Source organism: Oncorhynchus kisutch, unplaced genomic scaffold, assembly GCF_002021735.2.
Source record: "Oncorhynchus kisutch isolate 150728-3 unplaced genomic scaffold, Okis_V2 scaffold4046, whole genome shotgun sequence".
Taxonomy (NCBI): domain Eukaryota; kingdom Metazoa; phylum Chordata; class Actinopteri; order Salmoniformes; family Salmonidae; genus Oncorhynchus; species Oncorhynchus kisutch.
The window spans coordinates 41,768-61,495 of NW_022265991.1; the positions used below are offsets into that span (position 1 = coordinate 41,768).

Genomic DNA, 19,728 nt, shown 5'->3' on the forward strand with positions numbered 1-19,728 from the left:
CGCTGTACTAGATATCACCGCCCTGCAACATCAATCACCTACAGTGGCTTTCTTTCTCTACACTGAATAGGCCTAATAGTCACCGTCATCTGGGGAAAAACACACTTCAAACATCCCCAGTGAATCCAATGGTTGATGGAGCTCCATTCAATAATGTTTACTTTATGGATTCAGTCATACGCTACCAGTTCAATGGTACAGTGGGTGGTATCATATTTGTAAGGGGCTAACCTACCATTACCTAAATCCTACCATAGACTAGTTTTCTATTGTTCTGGGTGGATGGACACGTTAGGGCATGACAGCTGTAATTTGGCCCTATTGTGAGAGATCAAGGGTATTTCCCTTGCTGCTAATCTCTCTCTCTCTCTCTTTCTAACTCTCTCTCTAACGCGCTCTCTCTCTTCTCTAACTCTCTCTCTTCTCTAACTCTCTCTCTAACACTTTCTCTCTCTAACTCTCTCTCTCTCTAACACTTTCTCTCTCTCTCTCTCTCTCTCGACAGCCGCCTAAGTTATTCCCTCTCTCTCTCTTCACTCCATCATTAGGTATAATGCTCTGAGGGAAGCAGACTGTGGTTTGAAAACAAAATTGCTTTCCCAGATTCACATTTCAAATCTGCCACTCGTGCCTGTCCAGGATAAGAGGTAGACTGAAACCTGAGAATGTGAGCGTGAACATCACTAGCAGCTCGGGTGAGGAAATGCAACCTCCATCGCCCTGCAGTCACCTTCAATGTGCCGACATCAGTGAGATTACAGTTAATGTTTCAGGGGGGGGGGGGAAACAGAGGGAGGGTCACAAGTTCCGATGCAATGAATCATAGTGCCAAAACATACCCCAATGTTCCTAGGACCTAAGCCATCAAAGGAAAAATATGTCTATTTTTCACATTCTTTACATAGCTTACATGTTCACATGGTGCCTGTGGCATGGTGCTCTTAGAGCAGAAAACTAGCAGCTAAGACCCACCATGGGATCCCTAGGGAAAGGCACACAATTAAGAATGTTCAACCCAATTCACATTGTACAAGACAGCGTTTTACTGCATATAAATGTATTCAAAATATACAATGACTAGTTAGGTTAATTATCTGAGACTTAACCTTAATCCTACACACTCTTGTCAGGATGAAACTGAGTACTTTAAATGTGGAAGGAAGAATGCAATGCTGACGTTCCCATGATTGTGGCCCTGCCTGCAGCCATATCTGGCATGCTGATAGATCACCAACGTTGACACATCTCAACCGCATACAGGAGTCCTGAACGACAGAGACAGGGCCTGAGGGAGCAGGAGTCCTGAACCACAGAGACAGGGCCTGAGGGAGCAGGAGTCCTGAACCACAGAGACAGGGCCTGAGAGAGCAGGAGTCCTGAACCACAGAGACAGGGCCTGAGGGAGCAGGAGTCCTGAACCACAGAGACAGGGCCTGAGGGAGCAGGAGACCTGAATGACAGAGACAGGGCCTGAGGGAGCAGGAGACCTGAATGACAAAGACAGGGCCTGAGGGAGCAGGAGTCCTGAACCACAGAGACAGGGCCTGAGGGAGCAGGAGTCCTGAACCACAGAGACAGGGCCTGAGGGGGCAGGAGTCCTGAACAACAGAGACAGGGCCTGAGGGAGCAGGAGTCCTGAACCACAGAGACAGGGCCTGAGGGAGCAGGAGTCCTGAACCACAGAGACAGGGCCTGAGGGAGCAGCAGTCCTGAACCACAGAGACAGGGCCTGAGGGAGCAGCAGTCCTGAACCACAGAGACAGGGCCTGAGGGAGCAGGAGTCCTGAACCACAGAGACAGGGCCTGAGGGAGCAGGAGTCCTGAACCACAGAAACAGGGCCTGAGGGAGCAGGAGTCCTGAACCACAGAGACAGGGCCTGAGGGAGCAGGAGTCCTGAACCATAGAGACAGGGCCTGAGGGAGCAGGAGTCCTGAACCACAGAGACAGGGCCTGAGGGAGCAGGAGTCCTGAACCACAGAAACAGGGCCTGAGGGAGCAGGAGTCCTGAACGACAGAGACAGGGCCTGAGGGAGCAGGAGTCCTGAACGACAGATACAGGGCCTGAGGGAGCAGGAGTCCTGAACGACAGAGACAGGGCCTGAGGGAGCAGGGTATCCTCTTCTATAGACATACTAAACACAGGACAGGTTGGAGACTCAGGAGGAAGATTTAGAATAACTGGGCCAATCTCAACTCACTCAGCAAGTCAACATTAGCTGTCTTGGTTTTTTCCACTTTCTTCATAGAATTCCTGAGCTAGAAGTCATTCAAAACAGAGAGGAAGAACTACTACAGCTGGGAACTAAGTGAGTTATAACATGTGTTCATGTAGTTCTGATTCAGAGGGGAAATCATCCAGAACATAACATCCAGACAATAATACTGGCTCAGAATAATAGACTCCAACATCTCAAAACGTCAGCCTTTACAGTGACGTTCTACATTCCAAGAAGAAGAAAGTGAATTTAGACCCTTATGTAGGGACTTTAACTAGGCTAAATAACAACTATGAATGCTGCTTGGTGAAATGACAAGGTTGCACCACATGTATCTTGTGTGACCTTGGATAAACCTTTACAATCCAGCTGTTCAAAGTGAAACCAGACAACACAGCAGTCATCAACTCAACCCTGCATCACAGCACATGGAAGGGAAATTGGTTTTAGCCTCTCTGAATGGTTGAGAAGTGCAATAGGCCAATCACCTTGCGAGGAAATCCTGACATCTAACATAACGTGGTGGGTGATGTTAACTTAGCCTACATACTGCATGGATAGGAAACAGACTTTTACATCATCAAAATGGGACACAACAAATCAGACACTAAATAAACATATGACCCTGGACCCACTAGAAAGCATTGCTCAACATAACGGTGGTAAGATACCACAAAGTAGCCAATGGTCCATGACCGACAGTCAGTAAACTAGACTAATTGACTATGACATCCCAGTTAATGTTAAGTTTCATTTCCTTGACCTTTGACCCAGACACATGCCTTTTGTTCTATTGCTGCATACTCTGCTCTTGTTCCTTGAATGTTCGCTTTAAAGCCTCATTTGCTTAATTGCCTGGAATGGGGCAGTTCTGTGGAAATTTCAGATCTGGTAAGAGCCTTAAATATAGGTTAACGTGTGGTTAATGTGTGGTGGGCTCTTGAGGCTGGAGCAGAAAGCTCATTAGTGGTTAATGTAAAGCTGCTGATTACAAGAGCCACATCAGATGTAGCGTTAGACTACAGATGAACAAACAAGTCTGTCTTCAAGCCCTAGTTACTAGACAGGGGTTTCACTGCTAGATGAGGTGTCTTCAAGCCCTACTTACTAGACAGGGGTTTCACTGCTAGATGAGGTGTCTTCAAGCCCTACTTACTAGACAGGGGTTTCACTGCTAGATAACGGCTCTTCAAGCCGTACTTACTAGACAGGGGTTTCACTGCTAGATGACGTGTCTTCAAGCCCTACTTACTAGACAGGGGTTTCACTGCTAGATGAGGTGTCTTCAAGCCCTACTTACTAGACAGGGGTTTCACTGCTAGATGACGTGTCTTCAAGCCCTACTTACTAGACAGGGGTTTCACTGCTAGATGAGGTGTCTTCAAGCCCTACTTACTAGACAGGGGTTTCACTGCTAGATAACGGCTCTTCAAGCCGTACTTACTAGACAGGGGTTTCACTGCTAGATGACGTGTCTTCAAGCCCTACTTACTAGACAGGGGTTTCACTGCTAGATGAGGTGTCTTCAAGCCCTACTTACTAGACAGGGGTTTCACTGCTAGATGACGTGTCTTCAAGCCCTACTTACTAGACAGGGGTTTCACTGCTAGATGACGTGTCTTACTTACTAGACAGGGGTTTCACTGCTAGATGAGGTGTCTTCAAGCCCTACTTACTAGACAGGGGTTTCACTGCTAGATGACGTGTCTTCAAGCCCTACTTACTAGACAGGTGTTTCACTGCTAGATGACGGCTCTTCAAGCCCTACTTACTAGACAGGGGTTTCACTGCTAGATGAGGTGTCTTCAAGCCCTACTTACTAGACAGGGGTTTCACTGCTAGATGAGGTGTCTTCAAGCCCTACTTACTAGACAGGGGTTTCACTGCTAGATAACGGCTCTTCAAGCCCTACTTACTAGACAGGGGTTTCACTGCTAGATGAGGTGTCTTCAAGCCCTACTTACTAGACAGGGGTTTCACTGCTAGATGAGGTGTCTTCAAGCCCTACTTACTAGACAGGGGTTTCACTGCTAGATGAGGTGTCTTCAAGCCCTACTTACTAGACAGGGGTTTCACTGCTAGATAACGGCTCTTCAAGCCCTACTTACTAGACAGGGGTTTCACTGCTAGATGACGTGTCTTCAAGCCCTACTTACTAGACAGGGGTTTCACTGCTAGATGACGTGTCTTCAAGCCCTACTTACTAGACAGGGGTTTCACTGCTAGATGACGGCTCTTCAAGCCCTACTTACTAGACAGGGGTTTCACTGCTAGATGACGGCTCTTCAAGCCCTACTTACTAGACAGGGGTTTCACTGCTAGATGACGTGTCTTCAAGCCCTACTTACTAGACAGGGGTTTCACTGCTAGATGACGGCTCTTCAAGCCCTACTTACTAGACAGGGCTTTCACTGCTAGATGACGTGTCTTCAAGCCCTACTTACTAGACAGGGGTTTCACTGCTAGATGACGGCTCTTCAAGCCCTACTTACTAGACAGGGGTTTCACTGCTAGATGACGGCTCTTCAAGCCCTAATTACTAGACAGTGGTTTCACTGCTAGATAATGTGTCTTCAAGCCCTACTTACTAGACAGGGGTTTCACTGCTAGATGACGGCTCTTCAAGCCCTAATTACTAGACAGGGGTTTCACTGCTAGATGACGGCTCTTCAAGCCCTACTTACTAGACAGGGGTTTCACTGCTAGATAATGTGTCTTCAAGCCCTAATTACTAGACAGGGGTTTCACTGCTAGATGACGGCTCTTCAAGCCCTACTTACTAGACAGGGGTTTCACTGCTAGATAATGTGTCTTCAAGCCCTAATTACTAGACAGGGGTTTCACTGCTAGATAATGTGCCTTCAAGCCCTAATTACTAGACAGGGGTTTCACTGCTAGATGACGTGTCTTCAAGCCCTACTTACTAGACAGGGGTTTCACTGCTAGATAATGTGTCTTCAAGCCCTAATTACTAGACAGGGGTTTCACTGCTAGATGACGGCTCTTCAAGCCCTACTTACTAGACAGGGGTTTCACTGCTAGATAATGTGTCTTCAAGCCCTAATTACTAGACAGGGGTTTCACTGCTAGATAATGTGTCTTCAAGCCCTAATTACTAGACAGGGGTTTCACTGCTAGATGACGTGTCTTCAAGCCCTACTTACTAGACAGGGGTTTCACTGCTAGATAATGTGTCTTCAAGCCCTAATTACTAGACAGGGTTTTCACTGCTAGATGACGGCTCTTCAAGCCCTACTTACTAGACAGGGGTTTCACTGCTAGATAATGTGTCTTCAAGCCCTACTTACTAGACAGGGGTTTCACTGCTAGATGACGTGTCTTCAAGCCCTACTTACTAGACAGGGGTTTCACTGCTAGATGAGGTGTCTTCAGGCCCTACTTACTAGACAGGGGTTTCACTGCTAGATGAGGTGTCTTCAAGCCCTACTTACTAGACAGGGGTTTCACTGCTAGATGACGTGTCTTCAAGCCCTACTTACTAGACAGGGGTTTCACTGCTAGATGACGTGTCTTCAAGCCCTACTTACTAGACAGGGGTTTCACTGCTAGATGAGGTGTCTTCAAGCCCTACTTACTAGACAGGGGTTTCACTGCTAGATGACGTGTCTTCAAGCCCTACTTACTAGACAGGGGTTTCACTGCTAGATGACGTGTCTTCAAGCCCTACTTACTAGACAGGGGTTTCACTGCTAGATGACGTGTCTTCAAGTCCTACTTACTAGACAGGGGTTTCACTGCTAGATGACGGCTCTTTTCCCTGTTAGCCTCTCTGCCTTTGTATGTTTATTTAGTGTCTGCTATGATCTGTCGTGTCCCATTTTGATGATGTAAAAGTCTGTTTCCTATCCATGCAGTATGTAGACTAAATGAACAATCCCTACGGGTCCTGGTCTAAAGTAGTGCACTACATAGGGAATAGGGTGCCATTTGGGATGGGACCTTTCCAGCTGCAGTTGGTTAGGGTAGACCTTTTCTCTCTGGTCTACATAGTTCACCCTGAAGACAGCATCCCTTCATGTTCAATCACAATGAGAAAGACATGCACACTGCATCTGGGGCACATCTACAAATCATAGCAGCAGAAAATGTATTTGTTCGAGGGACAAAGAGCAAGAGGACAGCGTAAATAATCTTTCATCTTTAAGAGATTATTTAATTTGCATCTCTGGTTAATCAGGTCACTAGTTTAATCTGGGGTGACAGAGGCAATGTCCAAAGTGGCACCCTATTCCCTACATAGAGCACTACTTTTGACCAGAGCCCCCATAGGAAACAGGGTGCAATTTGGGACACAAACATAGATGACAGCAGCAGTTCACTCAAGAGGTCGAGGTAGAGTGAACCAAACCAAGCACAGCAACATGGACCATAAAGCTGCTAGCTTCATGGAACAATTTAATTAGATAGATACAGTATGATAGATACAGTATGATAGATACAGTATGATAGATACAGTATGATAGATAGGTTAGATACAGTGTGATAGATACAGTATGATAGATACAGTGTGATAGATAGGTTAGATACAGTGTGATAGATACAGTATGATAGATACAGTATGATAGATACAGTATGATAGATACAGTATGATAGATAGGTTAGATACAGTGTGATAGATATGATAGATACAGTATGATATATACAGTATGATAGATAGGTTAGATACAGTATGATAGATACAGTGTGATAGATAGGTTAGATACAGTGTGATAGATACAGTGTGATAGATAGGTTAGATACAGTGTGATAGATACAGTATGATAGATACAGTGTGATAGATAGGTTAGATACAGTATGATAGATAGTTTAGATACAGTATGATAGATAGATACAGTGTGATAGATAGGTTAGATACAGTGTGATAGATACAGTATGATAGATAGGTTAGATACAGTGTGATAGATACAGTGTGATAGATAGGTTAGATACAGTGTGATAGATAGGTTAGATACAGTGTGATAGATATGATAGATACAGTATGATATATACAGTATGATAGATAGGTTAGATACAGTATGATAGATACAGTGTGATAGATAGGTTAGATACAGTGTGATAGATACAGTGTGATAGATAGGTTAGATACAGTGTGATAGATACAGTATGATAGATACAGTGTGATAGATAGGTTAGATACAGTATGATAGATAGTTTAGATACAGTATGATAGATAGATACAGTGTGATAGATAGGTTAGATACAGTGTGATAGATACAGTATGATAGATAGGTTAGATACAGTGTGATAGATACAGTGTGATAGATAGGTTAGATACAGTGTGATAGATAGGTTAGATACAGTGTGATAGATATGATAGATACAGTATGATATATACAGTATGATAGATAGGTTAGATACAGTATGATAGATACAGTGTGATAGATAGGTTAGATACAGTGTGATAGATACAGTGTGATAGATAGGTTAGATACAGTGTGATAGATACAGTATGATAGATACAGTGTGATAGATAGGTTAGATACAGTATGATAGATAGTTTAGATACAGTATGATAGATAGATACAGTGTGATAGATAGGTTAGATACAGTGTGATAGATACAGTATGATAGATAGGTTAGATACAGTGTGATAGATACAGTGTGATAGATAGGTTAGATACAGTGTGATAGATAGGTTAGATACAGTGTGATAGATAGGTTAGATACAGTGTGATAGATACAGTATGATAGATAGGTTAGATACAGTGTGATAGATACAGTGTGATAGATAGGTTAGATACAGTGTGATAGATAGTTTAGATACAGTGTGATAGATAGGTTAGATACAGTGTGATAGATAGGTTAGATACAGTGTGATAGATACAGTGTGATAGATAGGTTAGATACAGTGTGATAGATAGTTTAGATACAGTGTGATAGATAGGTTAGATACAGTGTGATAGATAGGTTAGATACAGTATGATAGATAGGTTAGATACAGTGTGATAGATAGGTTCGATACAGTGTGATAGATAGGTTCGATACAGTGTGATAGATAGGTTCGATACAGTGTGATAGATGGGTTCGATACAGTGTGATAGATAGGTTAGATACAGTGTGATAGATACAGTATGATAGATAGGTTAGATACAGTGTGATAGATACAGTATGATAGATAGGTTAGATACAGTGTGATAGATACAGTGTGATAGATAGGTTAGATACAGTGTGATAGATAGGTTAGATACAGTGTGATAGATAGTTTAGATACAGTGTGATAGATACAGTATGATAGATAGGTTAGATACAGTGTGATAGATAGTTTAGATACAGTGTGATAGATACAGTATGATAGATAGGTTAGATACAGTGTGCTAGATACAGTATGATATATACAGTATGATAGATAGGTTAGATACAGTGTGATAGATAGTTTAGATACAGTGTGATAGATACAGTATGATAGATAGTTTAGATACAGTATGATAGATACAGTGTGATAGATAGGTTAGATACAGTGTGATAGATAGGTTAGATACAGTGTGATAGATAGGTTCGATACAGTGTGATAGATAGGTTAGATACAGTGTGATAGATAGGTTCGATACAGTGTGATAGATAGGTTCGATACAGTGTGATAGATACAGTGTGATAGATAGGTTCGATACAGTGTGATAGATAGGTTAGATACAGTGTGATAGATAGGTTCGATACAGTGTGATAGATAGGTTAGATACAGTGTGATAGATACAGTGTGATAGATAGGTTAGATACAGTGTGATAGATAGGTTAGATACAGTGTGATAGATACAGTATGATAGATAGGTTAGATACAGTGTGATAGATATAGTGTGATAGATAGGTTCGATACAGTGTGATAGATAGGTTAGATACAGTGTGATAGATAGGTTAGATACAGTGTGATAGATACAGTGTGATAGATAGGTTAGATACAGTGTGATAGATACAGTATGATAGATAGGTTAGATACAGTGTGATAGATACAGTATGATAGATAGGTTAGATACAGTGTGATAGATACAGTATGATAGATAGGTTAGATACAGTATGATAGATACAGTATGATAGATACAGTGTGATAGATAGGTTAGATACAGTATGATAGATACAGTATGATAGATACAGTGTGATAGATAGGTTAGATACAGTGTGATATATAGGTTAGATACAGTATGACAGATACAGTGTGATAGATAGGTTAGATACAGTATGATATATAGATACAGTATGATAGATAGGTTCGATACAGTATGATAAGATAGCTTTCATGGAACAATATCGTGAGATATGATGAGGGATATAATCAACCAACCAACCTAACTAAGCAACAAGACATAGGGACAAAAAGGTGAGAGCCAGATGCATATTTCCCTCCAGTCTGATGTGTGTTCAGGCGGAGGGCTGTTTATGTCTGTCTAGGCCATATTATCTGGTTTCCCTTTATAAAGGCACGTTGTGGTGAAACGTGGAAGTGAATCTACTAAAAATACACACAAAGGTGAATCGAGGGCTGATTGGCTCAAACTCTGGTCTTCGGCACCTCAGACACCGGCCACACCGGGCCTTTAAAAACAGAGGTTCTTACTTTCTGCTGATCCACTTCCCCTCGTTCTCCTGTTTCCTGGACGACTGTTGAGTAAGCTTCATAGAGAGACAGAGAGACCCAGGGAGCATCCCAAATGGAACCCTGTTCCATATATAGTGCACTATTTTTGGTGAAAAGTAATGCACCATATAGGGAATAGGGTGCAATTTGGGGTGCAACCTGGGTTGTACACTCACTCCCAGCATATGAAACACGAGAGGATGCTTACCTGTCTGTTTACTAGTTTACCTGGGTGGTGCTGCATGGTGTTATAGTGTACTAGTTTACCTGGGTGGTGCAGCTCAGTGTTATAGTGTACTAGTTTACCTGGGTGATGCAGCATGGTGTTATAGTATACTAGTTTACCTGGGTGGTGCAGCTCAGTGTTATAGTGTACTAGTTTACCTGGGTGGTGCAGCTCAGTGTTATAGTGAACTAGTTTACCTGGGTGGTGCAGCATGGTGTTATAGTGTGCTAGTTTACCTGGGTGGTGCAGCTCGGTGTTATAGTGTACTAGTTTACCTGGGTGGTGCAGCTCAGTGTTATAGTGTACTAGTTTACCTGGGTGGTGCAGCATGGTGTTATAGTGTGCTAGTTTACCTGGGTGGTGCAGCATGGTGTTATAGTGAACTAGTTTACCTGGGTGGTGCAGCATGGCGTTATAGTGTACTAGTTTACCTGGGTGGTGCAGCTCGGTGTTATAGTGTACTAGTTTACCTGGGTGGTGCAGCATGGTGTTATAGTGTACTAGTTTACCTAGGTGGTGCAGCTGGGTGTTAGTGTACTAGTTTTGACTATAGGGCCTGTGTTCTTCTGTATTTGTCTGACCTCATATAACTTGGAAATGAAGCTTCTGTCTGTGAGCAGCATGTGACTCTGGGTATGAGGCAGTCGTTTTACTGAGGAGACGTATGATACTCTGTGCTACTGTTGCTACTAGCTACTGTACAATAGGCCAGTGCGTTGATATGGTGTGAGGGATTTCCTTTGGTCATGGTCCTTCTCACTCCATGTACTGTCAGACGATCACTGTTTTAACTACGCTGTCGTAATATGACTCCAATAGACACTATGTCTGCAGTAGGCCGGCCTACTGAGATTACACTTTGGGGAAATAATCCAGGATAGTGACTTGGGGTGGTAGAGCGGGTTAGCCACTGTCCTGGATCCCATGTAGAGCGGGTTAGCCACTGTCCTGGATCCCATGTAGAGCTGTGACTATGGGTTTGTATCAGACACACTGTCCTGGATCCCATGTAGAGCTGTGACTATGGGTTTGTATCAGACAGACACACTGTCCTGGATCCCATGTAGAGCTGTGACTATGGGTTTGTATCAGACACACTGTCCTGGATCCCATGTAGAGCTGTGACTATGGGTTTGTATCAGACACACTGTCCTGGATCCCATGTAGAGCTGTGACTATGGGTTTGTATCAGACACACTGTCCTGGATCCCATGTAGAGCTGTGACTATGGGTTTGTATCAGTCACACTGACCTGGATCCCATGTAGAGCTGTGACTATGGGTTTGTATCAGACACACTGTCCTGGATCCCATGTAGAGCTGTGACTATGGGTTTGTATCAGACACACTGTCCTGGATCCCATGTAGAGCTGTGACTATGGGTTTGTATCAGACACACTGTCCTGGATCCCATGTAGAGCTGTGACTATGGGTTTGTATCAAACACACTGTCCTGGATCCCATGTAGAGCTGTGACTATGGGTTTGTATCAGTCACACTGTCCTGGATCCCATGTAGAGCTGTGACTATGGGTTTGTATCAGACACACTTTCCTGGATCCCATGTAGAGCTGTGACTATGGGTTTGTATCAGACACACTGTCCTGGATCCCATGTAGAACTGTGACTATGGGTTTGTATCAGTCACACTGTCCTGGATCCCATGTAGAGCTGTGACTATGGGTTTGTATCAGACACACTGTCCTGGATCCCATGTAGAGCTGTGACTATGGGTTTGTATCAGACACACTGTCCTGGATCCCATGTAGAGCTGTGACTATGGGTTTGTATCAGACAGACACACTGTCCTGGATCCCATGTAGAGCTGTGACTATGGGTTTGTATCAGACACACTGTCCTGGATCCCATGTAGAGCTGTGACTATGGGTTTGTATCAGACAGACACACTGTCCTGGATCCCATGTAGAGCTGTGACTATGGGTTTGTATCAGACACACTGTCCTGGATCCCATGTAGAGCTGTGACTATGGGTTTGTATCAGACACACTGTCCTGGATCCCATGTAGAGCTGTGACTATGGGTTTGTATCAGACACACTGTCCTGGATCCCATGTAGAGCTGTGACTATGGGTTTGTATCAGACACACTGTCCTGGATCCCATGTAGAGCTGTGACTATGGGTTTGTATCAGACACACTGTCCTGGATCCCATGTAGAGCTGTGACTATGGGTTTGTATCAGACACACTGTCCTGGATCCCATGTAGAGCTGTGACTATGGGTTTGTATCAGACACACTGTCCTGGATCCCATGTAGAGCTGTGACTATGGGTTTGTATCAGACACACTGTCCTGGATCCCATGTAGAGCTGTGACTATGGGTTTGTATCAGACACACTGTCCTGGATCCCATGTAGAGCTGTGACTATGGGTTTGTATCAGACACACTGTCCTGGATCCCATGTAGAGCTGTGACTATGGGTTTGTATCAGACACACTGTCCTGGATCCCATGTAGAGCTGTGACTATGGGTTTGTATCAGACACACTGTCCTGGATCCCATGTAGAGCTGTGACAATGGGTTTGTATCAGACACACTGTCCTGGATCCCATGTAGAGCTGTGACTATGGGTTTGTATCAGACAGACACACTGTCCTGGATCCCATGTAGAGCTGTGACTATGGGTTTGTATCAGACACACTGTCCTGGATCCCATGTAGAGCTGTGACTATGGGTTTGTATCAGACACACTGTCCTGGATCCCATGTAGAGCTGTGACTATGGGTTTGTATCAGACACACTGTCCTGGATCCCATGTAGAGCTGTGACTATGGGTTTGTATCAGACACACTGTCCTGGATCCCATGTAGAGCTGTGACTATGGGTTTGTATCAGACACACTGTCCTGGATCCCATGTAGAGCTGTGACTATGGGTTTGTATCAGACAGACACACTGTCCTGGATCCCATGTAGAGCTGTGACTATGGGTTTGTATCAGACAGACACACTGTCCTGGATCCCATGTAGAGCTGTGACTATGGGTTTGTATCAGACACACTGTCCTGGATCCCATGTAGAGCTGTGACTATGGGTTTGTATCAGACAGACACACTGTCCTGGATCCCATGTAGAGCTGTGACTATGGGTTTGTATCAGACACACTGTCCTGGATCCCATGTAGAGCTGTGACTATGGGTTTGTATCAGACACACTGTCCTGGATCCCATGTAGAGCTGTGACTATGGGTTTGTATCAGACACACTGTCCTGGATCCCATGTAGAGCTGTGACTATGGGTTTGTATCAGACACACTGTCCTGGATCCCATGTAGAGCTGTGACTATGGGTTTGTATCAGACACACTGTCCTGGATCCCATGTAGAGCTGTGACTATGGGTTTGTATCAGACACACTGTCCTGGATCCCATGTAGAGCTGTGACTATGGGTTTGTATCAGACACACTGTCCTGGATCCCATGTAGAGCTGTGACTATGGGTTTGTATCAGACACACTGTCCTGGATCCCATGTAGAGCTGTGACTATGGGTTTGTATCAGACACACTGTCCTGGATCCCATGTAGAGCTGTGACTATGGGTTTGTATCAGACACACTGTCCTGGATCCCATGTAGAGCTGTGACTATGGGTTTGTATCAGACACACTGTCCTGGATCCCATGTAGAGCTGTGACTATGGGTTTGTATCAGACACACTGTCCTGGATCCCATGTAGAGCTGTGACTATGGGTTTGTATCAGACACACTGTCCTGGATCCCATGTAGAGCTGTGACTATGGGTTTGTATCAGACAGACACACTGTCCTGGATCCCATGTAGAGCTGTGACTATGGGTTTGTATCAGACAGACACACTGTCCTGGATCCCATGTAGAGCTGTGACTATGGGTTTGTATCAGACACACTGTCCTGGATCCCATGTAGAGCTGTGACTATGGGTTTGTATCAGACACACTGTCCTGGATCCCATGTAGAGCTGTGACTATGGGTTTGTATCAGACACACTGTCCTGGATCCCATGTAGAGCTGTGACTATGGGTTTGTATCAGACACACTGTCCTGGATCCCATGTAGAGCTGTGACTATGGGTTTGTATCAGACACACTGTCCTGGATCCCATGTAGAGCTGTGACTATGGGTTTGTATCAGACACACTGTCCTGGATCCCATGTAGAGCTGTGACTATGGGTTTGTATCAGACACACTGTCCTGGATCCCATGTAGAGCTGTGACTATGGGTTTGTATCAGACACACTGTCCTGGATCCCATGTAGAGCTGTGACTATGGGTTTGTATCAGACACACTGTCCTGGATCCCATGTAGAGCTGTGACTATGGGTTTGTATCAGACACACTGTCCTGGATCCCATGTAGAGCTGTGACTATGGGTTTGTATCAGACACACTGTCCTGGATCCCATGTAGAGCTGTGACTATGGGTTTGTATCAGACAGACACACTGTCCTGGATCCCATGTAGAGCTGTGACTATGGGTTTGTATCAGACACACTGTCCTGGATCCCATGTAGAGCTGTGACTATGGGTTTGTATCAGACACACTGTCCTGGATCCCATGTAGAGCTGTGACTATGGGTTTGTATCAGACACACTGTCCTGGATCCCATGTAGAGCTGTGACTATGGGTTTGTATCAGACACACTGTCCTGGATCCCATGTAGAGCTGTGACTATGGGTTTGTATCAGACACACTGTCCTGGATCCCATGTAGAGCTGTGACTATGGGTTTGTATCAGACACACTGTCCTGGATCCCATGTAGAGCTGTGACTATGGGTTTGTATCAGACACACTGTCCTGGATCCCATGTAGAGCTGTGACTATGGGTTTGTATCAGACACACTGTCCTGGATCCCATGTAGAGCTGTGACTATGGGTTTGTATCAGACACACTGTCCTGGATCCCATGTAGAGCTGTGACTATGGGTTTGTATCAGACACACTGTCCTGGATCCCATGTAGAGCTGTGACTATGGGTTTGTATCAGACACACTGTCCTGGATCCCATGTAGAGCTGTGACTATGGGTTGTATCAGACAGACACACTGTCCTGGATCCCATGTAGAGCTGTGACTATGGGTTTGTATCAGACAGACACACTGTCCTGGATCCCATGTAGAGCTGTGACTATGGGTTTGTATCAGACACACTGTCCTGGATCCCATGTAGAGCTGTGACTATGGGTTTGTATCAGACAGACACACTGTCCTGGATCCCATGTAGAGCTGTGACTATGGGTTTGTATCAGACAGACACACTGTCCTGGATCCCATGTAGAGCTGTGACTATGGGTTTGTATCAGACACACTGTCCTGGATCCCATGTAGAGCTGTGACTATGGGTTTGTATCAGACACACTGTCCTGGATCCCATGTAGAGCTGTGACTATGGGTTTGTATCAGACACACTGTCCTGGATCCCATGTAGAGCTGTGACTATGGGTTTGTATCAGACACACTGTCCTGGATCCCATGTAGAGCTGTGACTATGGGTTTGTATCAGACACACTGTCCTGGATCCCATGTAGAGCTGTGACTATGGGTTTGTATCAGACACACTGTCCTGGATCCCATGTAGAGCTGTGACTATGGGTTTGTATCAGACACACTGTCCTGGATCCCATGTAGAGCTGTGACTATGGGTTTGTATCAGACACACTGTCCTGGATCCCATGTAGAGCTGTGACTATGGGTTTGTATCAGACACACTGTCCTGGATCCCATGTAGAGCTGTGACTATGGGTTTGTATCAGACACACTGTCCTGGATCCCATGTAGAGCTGTGACTATGGGTTTGTATCAGACAGACACACTGTCCTGGATCCCATGTAGAGCTGTGACTATGGGTTTGTATCAGACACACTGTCCTGGATCCCATGTAGAGCTGTGACTATGGGTTTGTATCAGACACACTGTCCTGGATCCCATGTAGAGCTGTGACTATGGGTTTGTATCAGACACACTGTCCTGGATCCCATGTAGAGCTGTGACTATGGGTTTGTATCAGACACACTGTCCTGGATCCCATGTAGAGCTGTGACTATGGGTTTGTATCAGACACACTGTCCTGGATCCCATGTAGAGCTGTGACTATGGGTTTGTATCAGACACACTGTCCTGGATCCCATGTAGAGCTGTGACTATGGGTTTGTATCAGACACACTGTCCTGGATCCCATGTAGAGCTGTGACTATGGGTTTGTATCAGACACACTGTCCTGGATCCCATGTAGAGCTGTGACTATGGGTTTGTATCAGACACACTGTCCTGGATCCCATGTAGAGCTGTGACTATGGGTTTGTATCAGACACACTGTCCTGGATCCCATGTAGAGCTGTGACTATGGGTTTGTATCAGACACACTGTCCTGGATCCCATGTAGAGCTGTGACTATGGGTTTGTATCAGACACACTGTCCTGGATCCCATGTAGAGCTGTGACTATGGGTTTGTATCAGACAGACACACTGTCCTGGATCCCATGTAGAGCTGTGACTATGGGTTTGTATCAGACAGACACACTGTCCTGGATCCCATGTAGAGCTGTGACTATGGGTTTGTATCAGACACACTGCTTTAACTCTCTCTCTCTCTCAATACACATTTAAAAAAAATACAAAAAGTGTGGGACTCCTTCAAAAAAATAATCAAGGTTAGCTGTCAACTTGAATTCCAAGATGCTTCCTCCCTCTCAGCCAATAGCAAGTGGAGGATAATTACTATGGCATGTTAAACTAGTTGTCCATCCCTAAACCACAGCCCCTTTAACACCAAATGTGAAACTCACATGAAAAGTAATGGTGAAGAGACAGAGTCATGCCAAGGCTGGTCAGCTGGTATGGAATTGTTTAGCTCTAGAATGAGTAGTTATTATGCTTTAGGTTCTGACTGAGACCACAAATTCTGTTTTCTTGGACACAATATGATATATTATTATATTCAATTTGAGTTAATTATGCTAATTTATGTTTCCAGGTCCCGTAGACAATTATTCAATAGATGATTTACATAACAATCGTAAAAAATGATGATGAGGAAAAGCACAAGTACAGTAAACAGGTCGGGCTGTAATTCAGCCACTGATGGCCTCTAGCTGATGCATCTATTTATACAGTCTGTTGCGTTGGAATGTTGTCACAGTTCCAGCCGTTGGTTCGCTGTTGGCTACTTTGTTGAGGTAAAGGTTTTGATCGGGTCCCGGTCATTCTCAAAGAAAGAAGCAGGGGCTTCCACAGGACATGTGAAACATCTGGACAATCTAACATAGAATGATCTTACTTCATTTGCTTGATTTTTAGGAGATCACAACAGAATATAAATACTTCGATCAGCTACAGTGTAGCTACAACAGCAGGCTGCGGGTCTATCGGATGTTATTAGGGCGTTATAGCGGGGCAACGCTGCAGAAAACTTTCTTAAAGAGACAGTATCGAGAGCAAGTCTAAACGGGGTGCTTGAGACGTCCCAACTCTGAGGTCACCACATTGAAGTTGAAATGTAAAACGGTTAAGGTAAGGGTTAGGTAAGGGGTATGTTTAGGGTTACGGTAACGATTGGGTTAGGCAGTGTTTCCCAAACTCTGTCCCCGGGAGCCCAAGGGGTGCACGTTTTGGTATTTGCCCTAACACTACACAATAAATTCAAATGATCAACACTTGTTATTTGAAACGGCTGTGTAGTGGTAAGGCAAAAAAAAAAAACGTGCACCCCTTGGGGTCCCGAGGACCGAGTTTACCCTGGGTTAGGATAGGGACGTCCCATGGATCCCTTATAGTAGTAACCCTGCCGCGGAGCGAGGTGGGTTAGTGCGCGTGCATTATTAACTCAGTCACTTTCATCCCGGGGAGAAAAAACTGATTTTATTTTAAATTACACAGGGAAGATGAACTTCGTTTTCACTGTTTTAAAGCTTGAAAAACTTCCCGGGAAAACTCAACTAAAGTCCACTTTCAGTCCAGTTTCAGCCGGTGTTGAAAGTGTGCGTATGCCCTAATTACACAATCACAGAAGAGTCCAGTCCAGAAGACTGAGAAAATAAAAACTCTACATTGTCTTTATATCCATCAAGTTAGCTTGGAAAAGTTGGTGCCTCGAGGGACAGAGCTTGAGACGCTCCCTAAATAATCATGTCACACCAAAAATAAAAGACGACGTTCTTCAAATGGTCCACAGGCACAAACAATATATAATAAAGACAGATCAGGATGTTGAATAAATGTAAATGTGTTTTTACCTGCTGTTTTCTCCTTTATTGTTGGAAGGCGGTGGATGCAGAACAGTTTGGTTATCCTCCATATCCACCACACATTTTGTATGCAGTTCCGTTTCTGCAGAGTTCAGAGCAAATGTGTCTCTGTCTTGTTGAGAACGTTTCCATACATTTCTAATCAAAGTAGCTAGCTAGTTAGCCTAATCATGTATCTACTTAAACTACATCTGACGGACACTTGGCAAGTTGGATTTATTTGCCCTTCTTTAAGATTAGAGGTAGCTAGCTAACGTGACACTAGCCACATATAAGCAGCCTGTCATTTGGCTAGAAGACTTGGTTGCTAACTTTCTATCTGCAGCAAAAAAAAATCTATTTGGGATAAAAGGCTAAAGAAGGGGTACTAAAAACGAGTTAGCACGTATTAAATACAACTGTAACGTTTGCTGAATTCGGGTTCTTTTTCAGTTACGGTAACTTACCTCTCCGGTTCATGGGTCGGACTCTGACTGCAACTTTTACCTTGGTATCCGACATTTTCATCCACTTTCCTCCCAGCCTGGACTACCATCAATGTGTTAGCTAGCAAGCTATGGCTATCCGTCTGGCTCTCCCCGTCCCCGAAAAGACCAGTCCACTTTCAGCCGGTGTTGAAAGTGTGCCTATGCCCTAATAACACAATCCCAAAAGAGTCCAGTCCAGAAGACAGAGAAAATAAAAACTGAACATTGTCTTTATATCCATCAAGTTAGCGTCCTATGCAGATCCAGCACTGTGCTCCAGTCCCAGACAGCATCACAACCGCCATCTTCAAGTGGGAGCAGTTCACACGATTGTCTCTCTCTCTGGCTGCTGGAAATCATGCGGTGCCTTAAGGCTATGCAGCAACAAAAAGGATTTCTCATAACACGAACCGAACTGGCCAATATTGGGAAACCCAGCGTGGGGGATCTGGAAAAGTCGGAAACTGTATCAGTGCACGCGCTTATGGGGTTCCAAAATATTGTGAAATGTGAAATGCAGACTGTGTAAAATGTGTAAGAGGAAGAAGAAGAGGAGGAGATACTAGCCCTCCTCATCAGTGGCCTTAAGTGACTAAACTTTTACTGATGCCCATCAAATTTGCTTTCTGTTTGGGGCCTTTTTTATGTCTGGGAATGGACCGGATAGCCTAGCCTACTTAGTCGATACACCAGGAGTATAATCATTAGTCCAACACGTTTTGCGAAGGAAACGAGAGTTTCAATTGGACAAATTCAGGTTTCGTTCAGTTTGGAACCGTTTGGATCGTAGTGAATACACCCTATGAAACAGAACATGTGCAAATGACCTTCAAAAGTGTTCAAACAAATAGACTTCATTAAAATAAATGAAATAAATGAAGGTCTCCCTTGTAAAATAGATCTTCTGACCTCAATGGGACTTCCTGGATAAATAAAGATGAATACAATTAAATGTATTGTCTAATTAGCACCAGGCTGTCAGTTAAAACGTAACCA

The 19,728-nt window shown here is 44.3% G+C and overlaps 1 protein-coding gene across 1 annotated transcript in view; it reads right to left on the reverse strand.

Moving 5' to 3' along the window:
* The window catches only part of LOC116352808 (kinesin-like protein KIF13A), a 58,119-nt gene extending 38,758 nt beyond the window's left edge, over nucleotides 1-19,361 (reverse strand). Inside the window, exons 1-2 of the mRNA XM_031822021.1 lie at nucleotides 18,712-19,361; nucleotides 18,254-18,347 (exon numbers count right to left, since the gene is read on the reverse strand). Coding sequence (XP_031677881.1) covers nucleotides 18,254-18,347; nucleotides 18,712-18,772 — 155 coding nt within the window. The 5' untranslated portion in view covers nucleotides 18,773-19,361. The remainder of the gene's footprint in view (nucleotides 1-18,253; nucleotides 18,348-18,711) is intronic.
* Nucleotides 19,362-19,728: the final 367 nt, after the last annotated feature.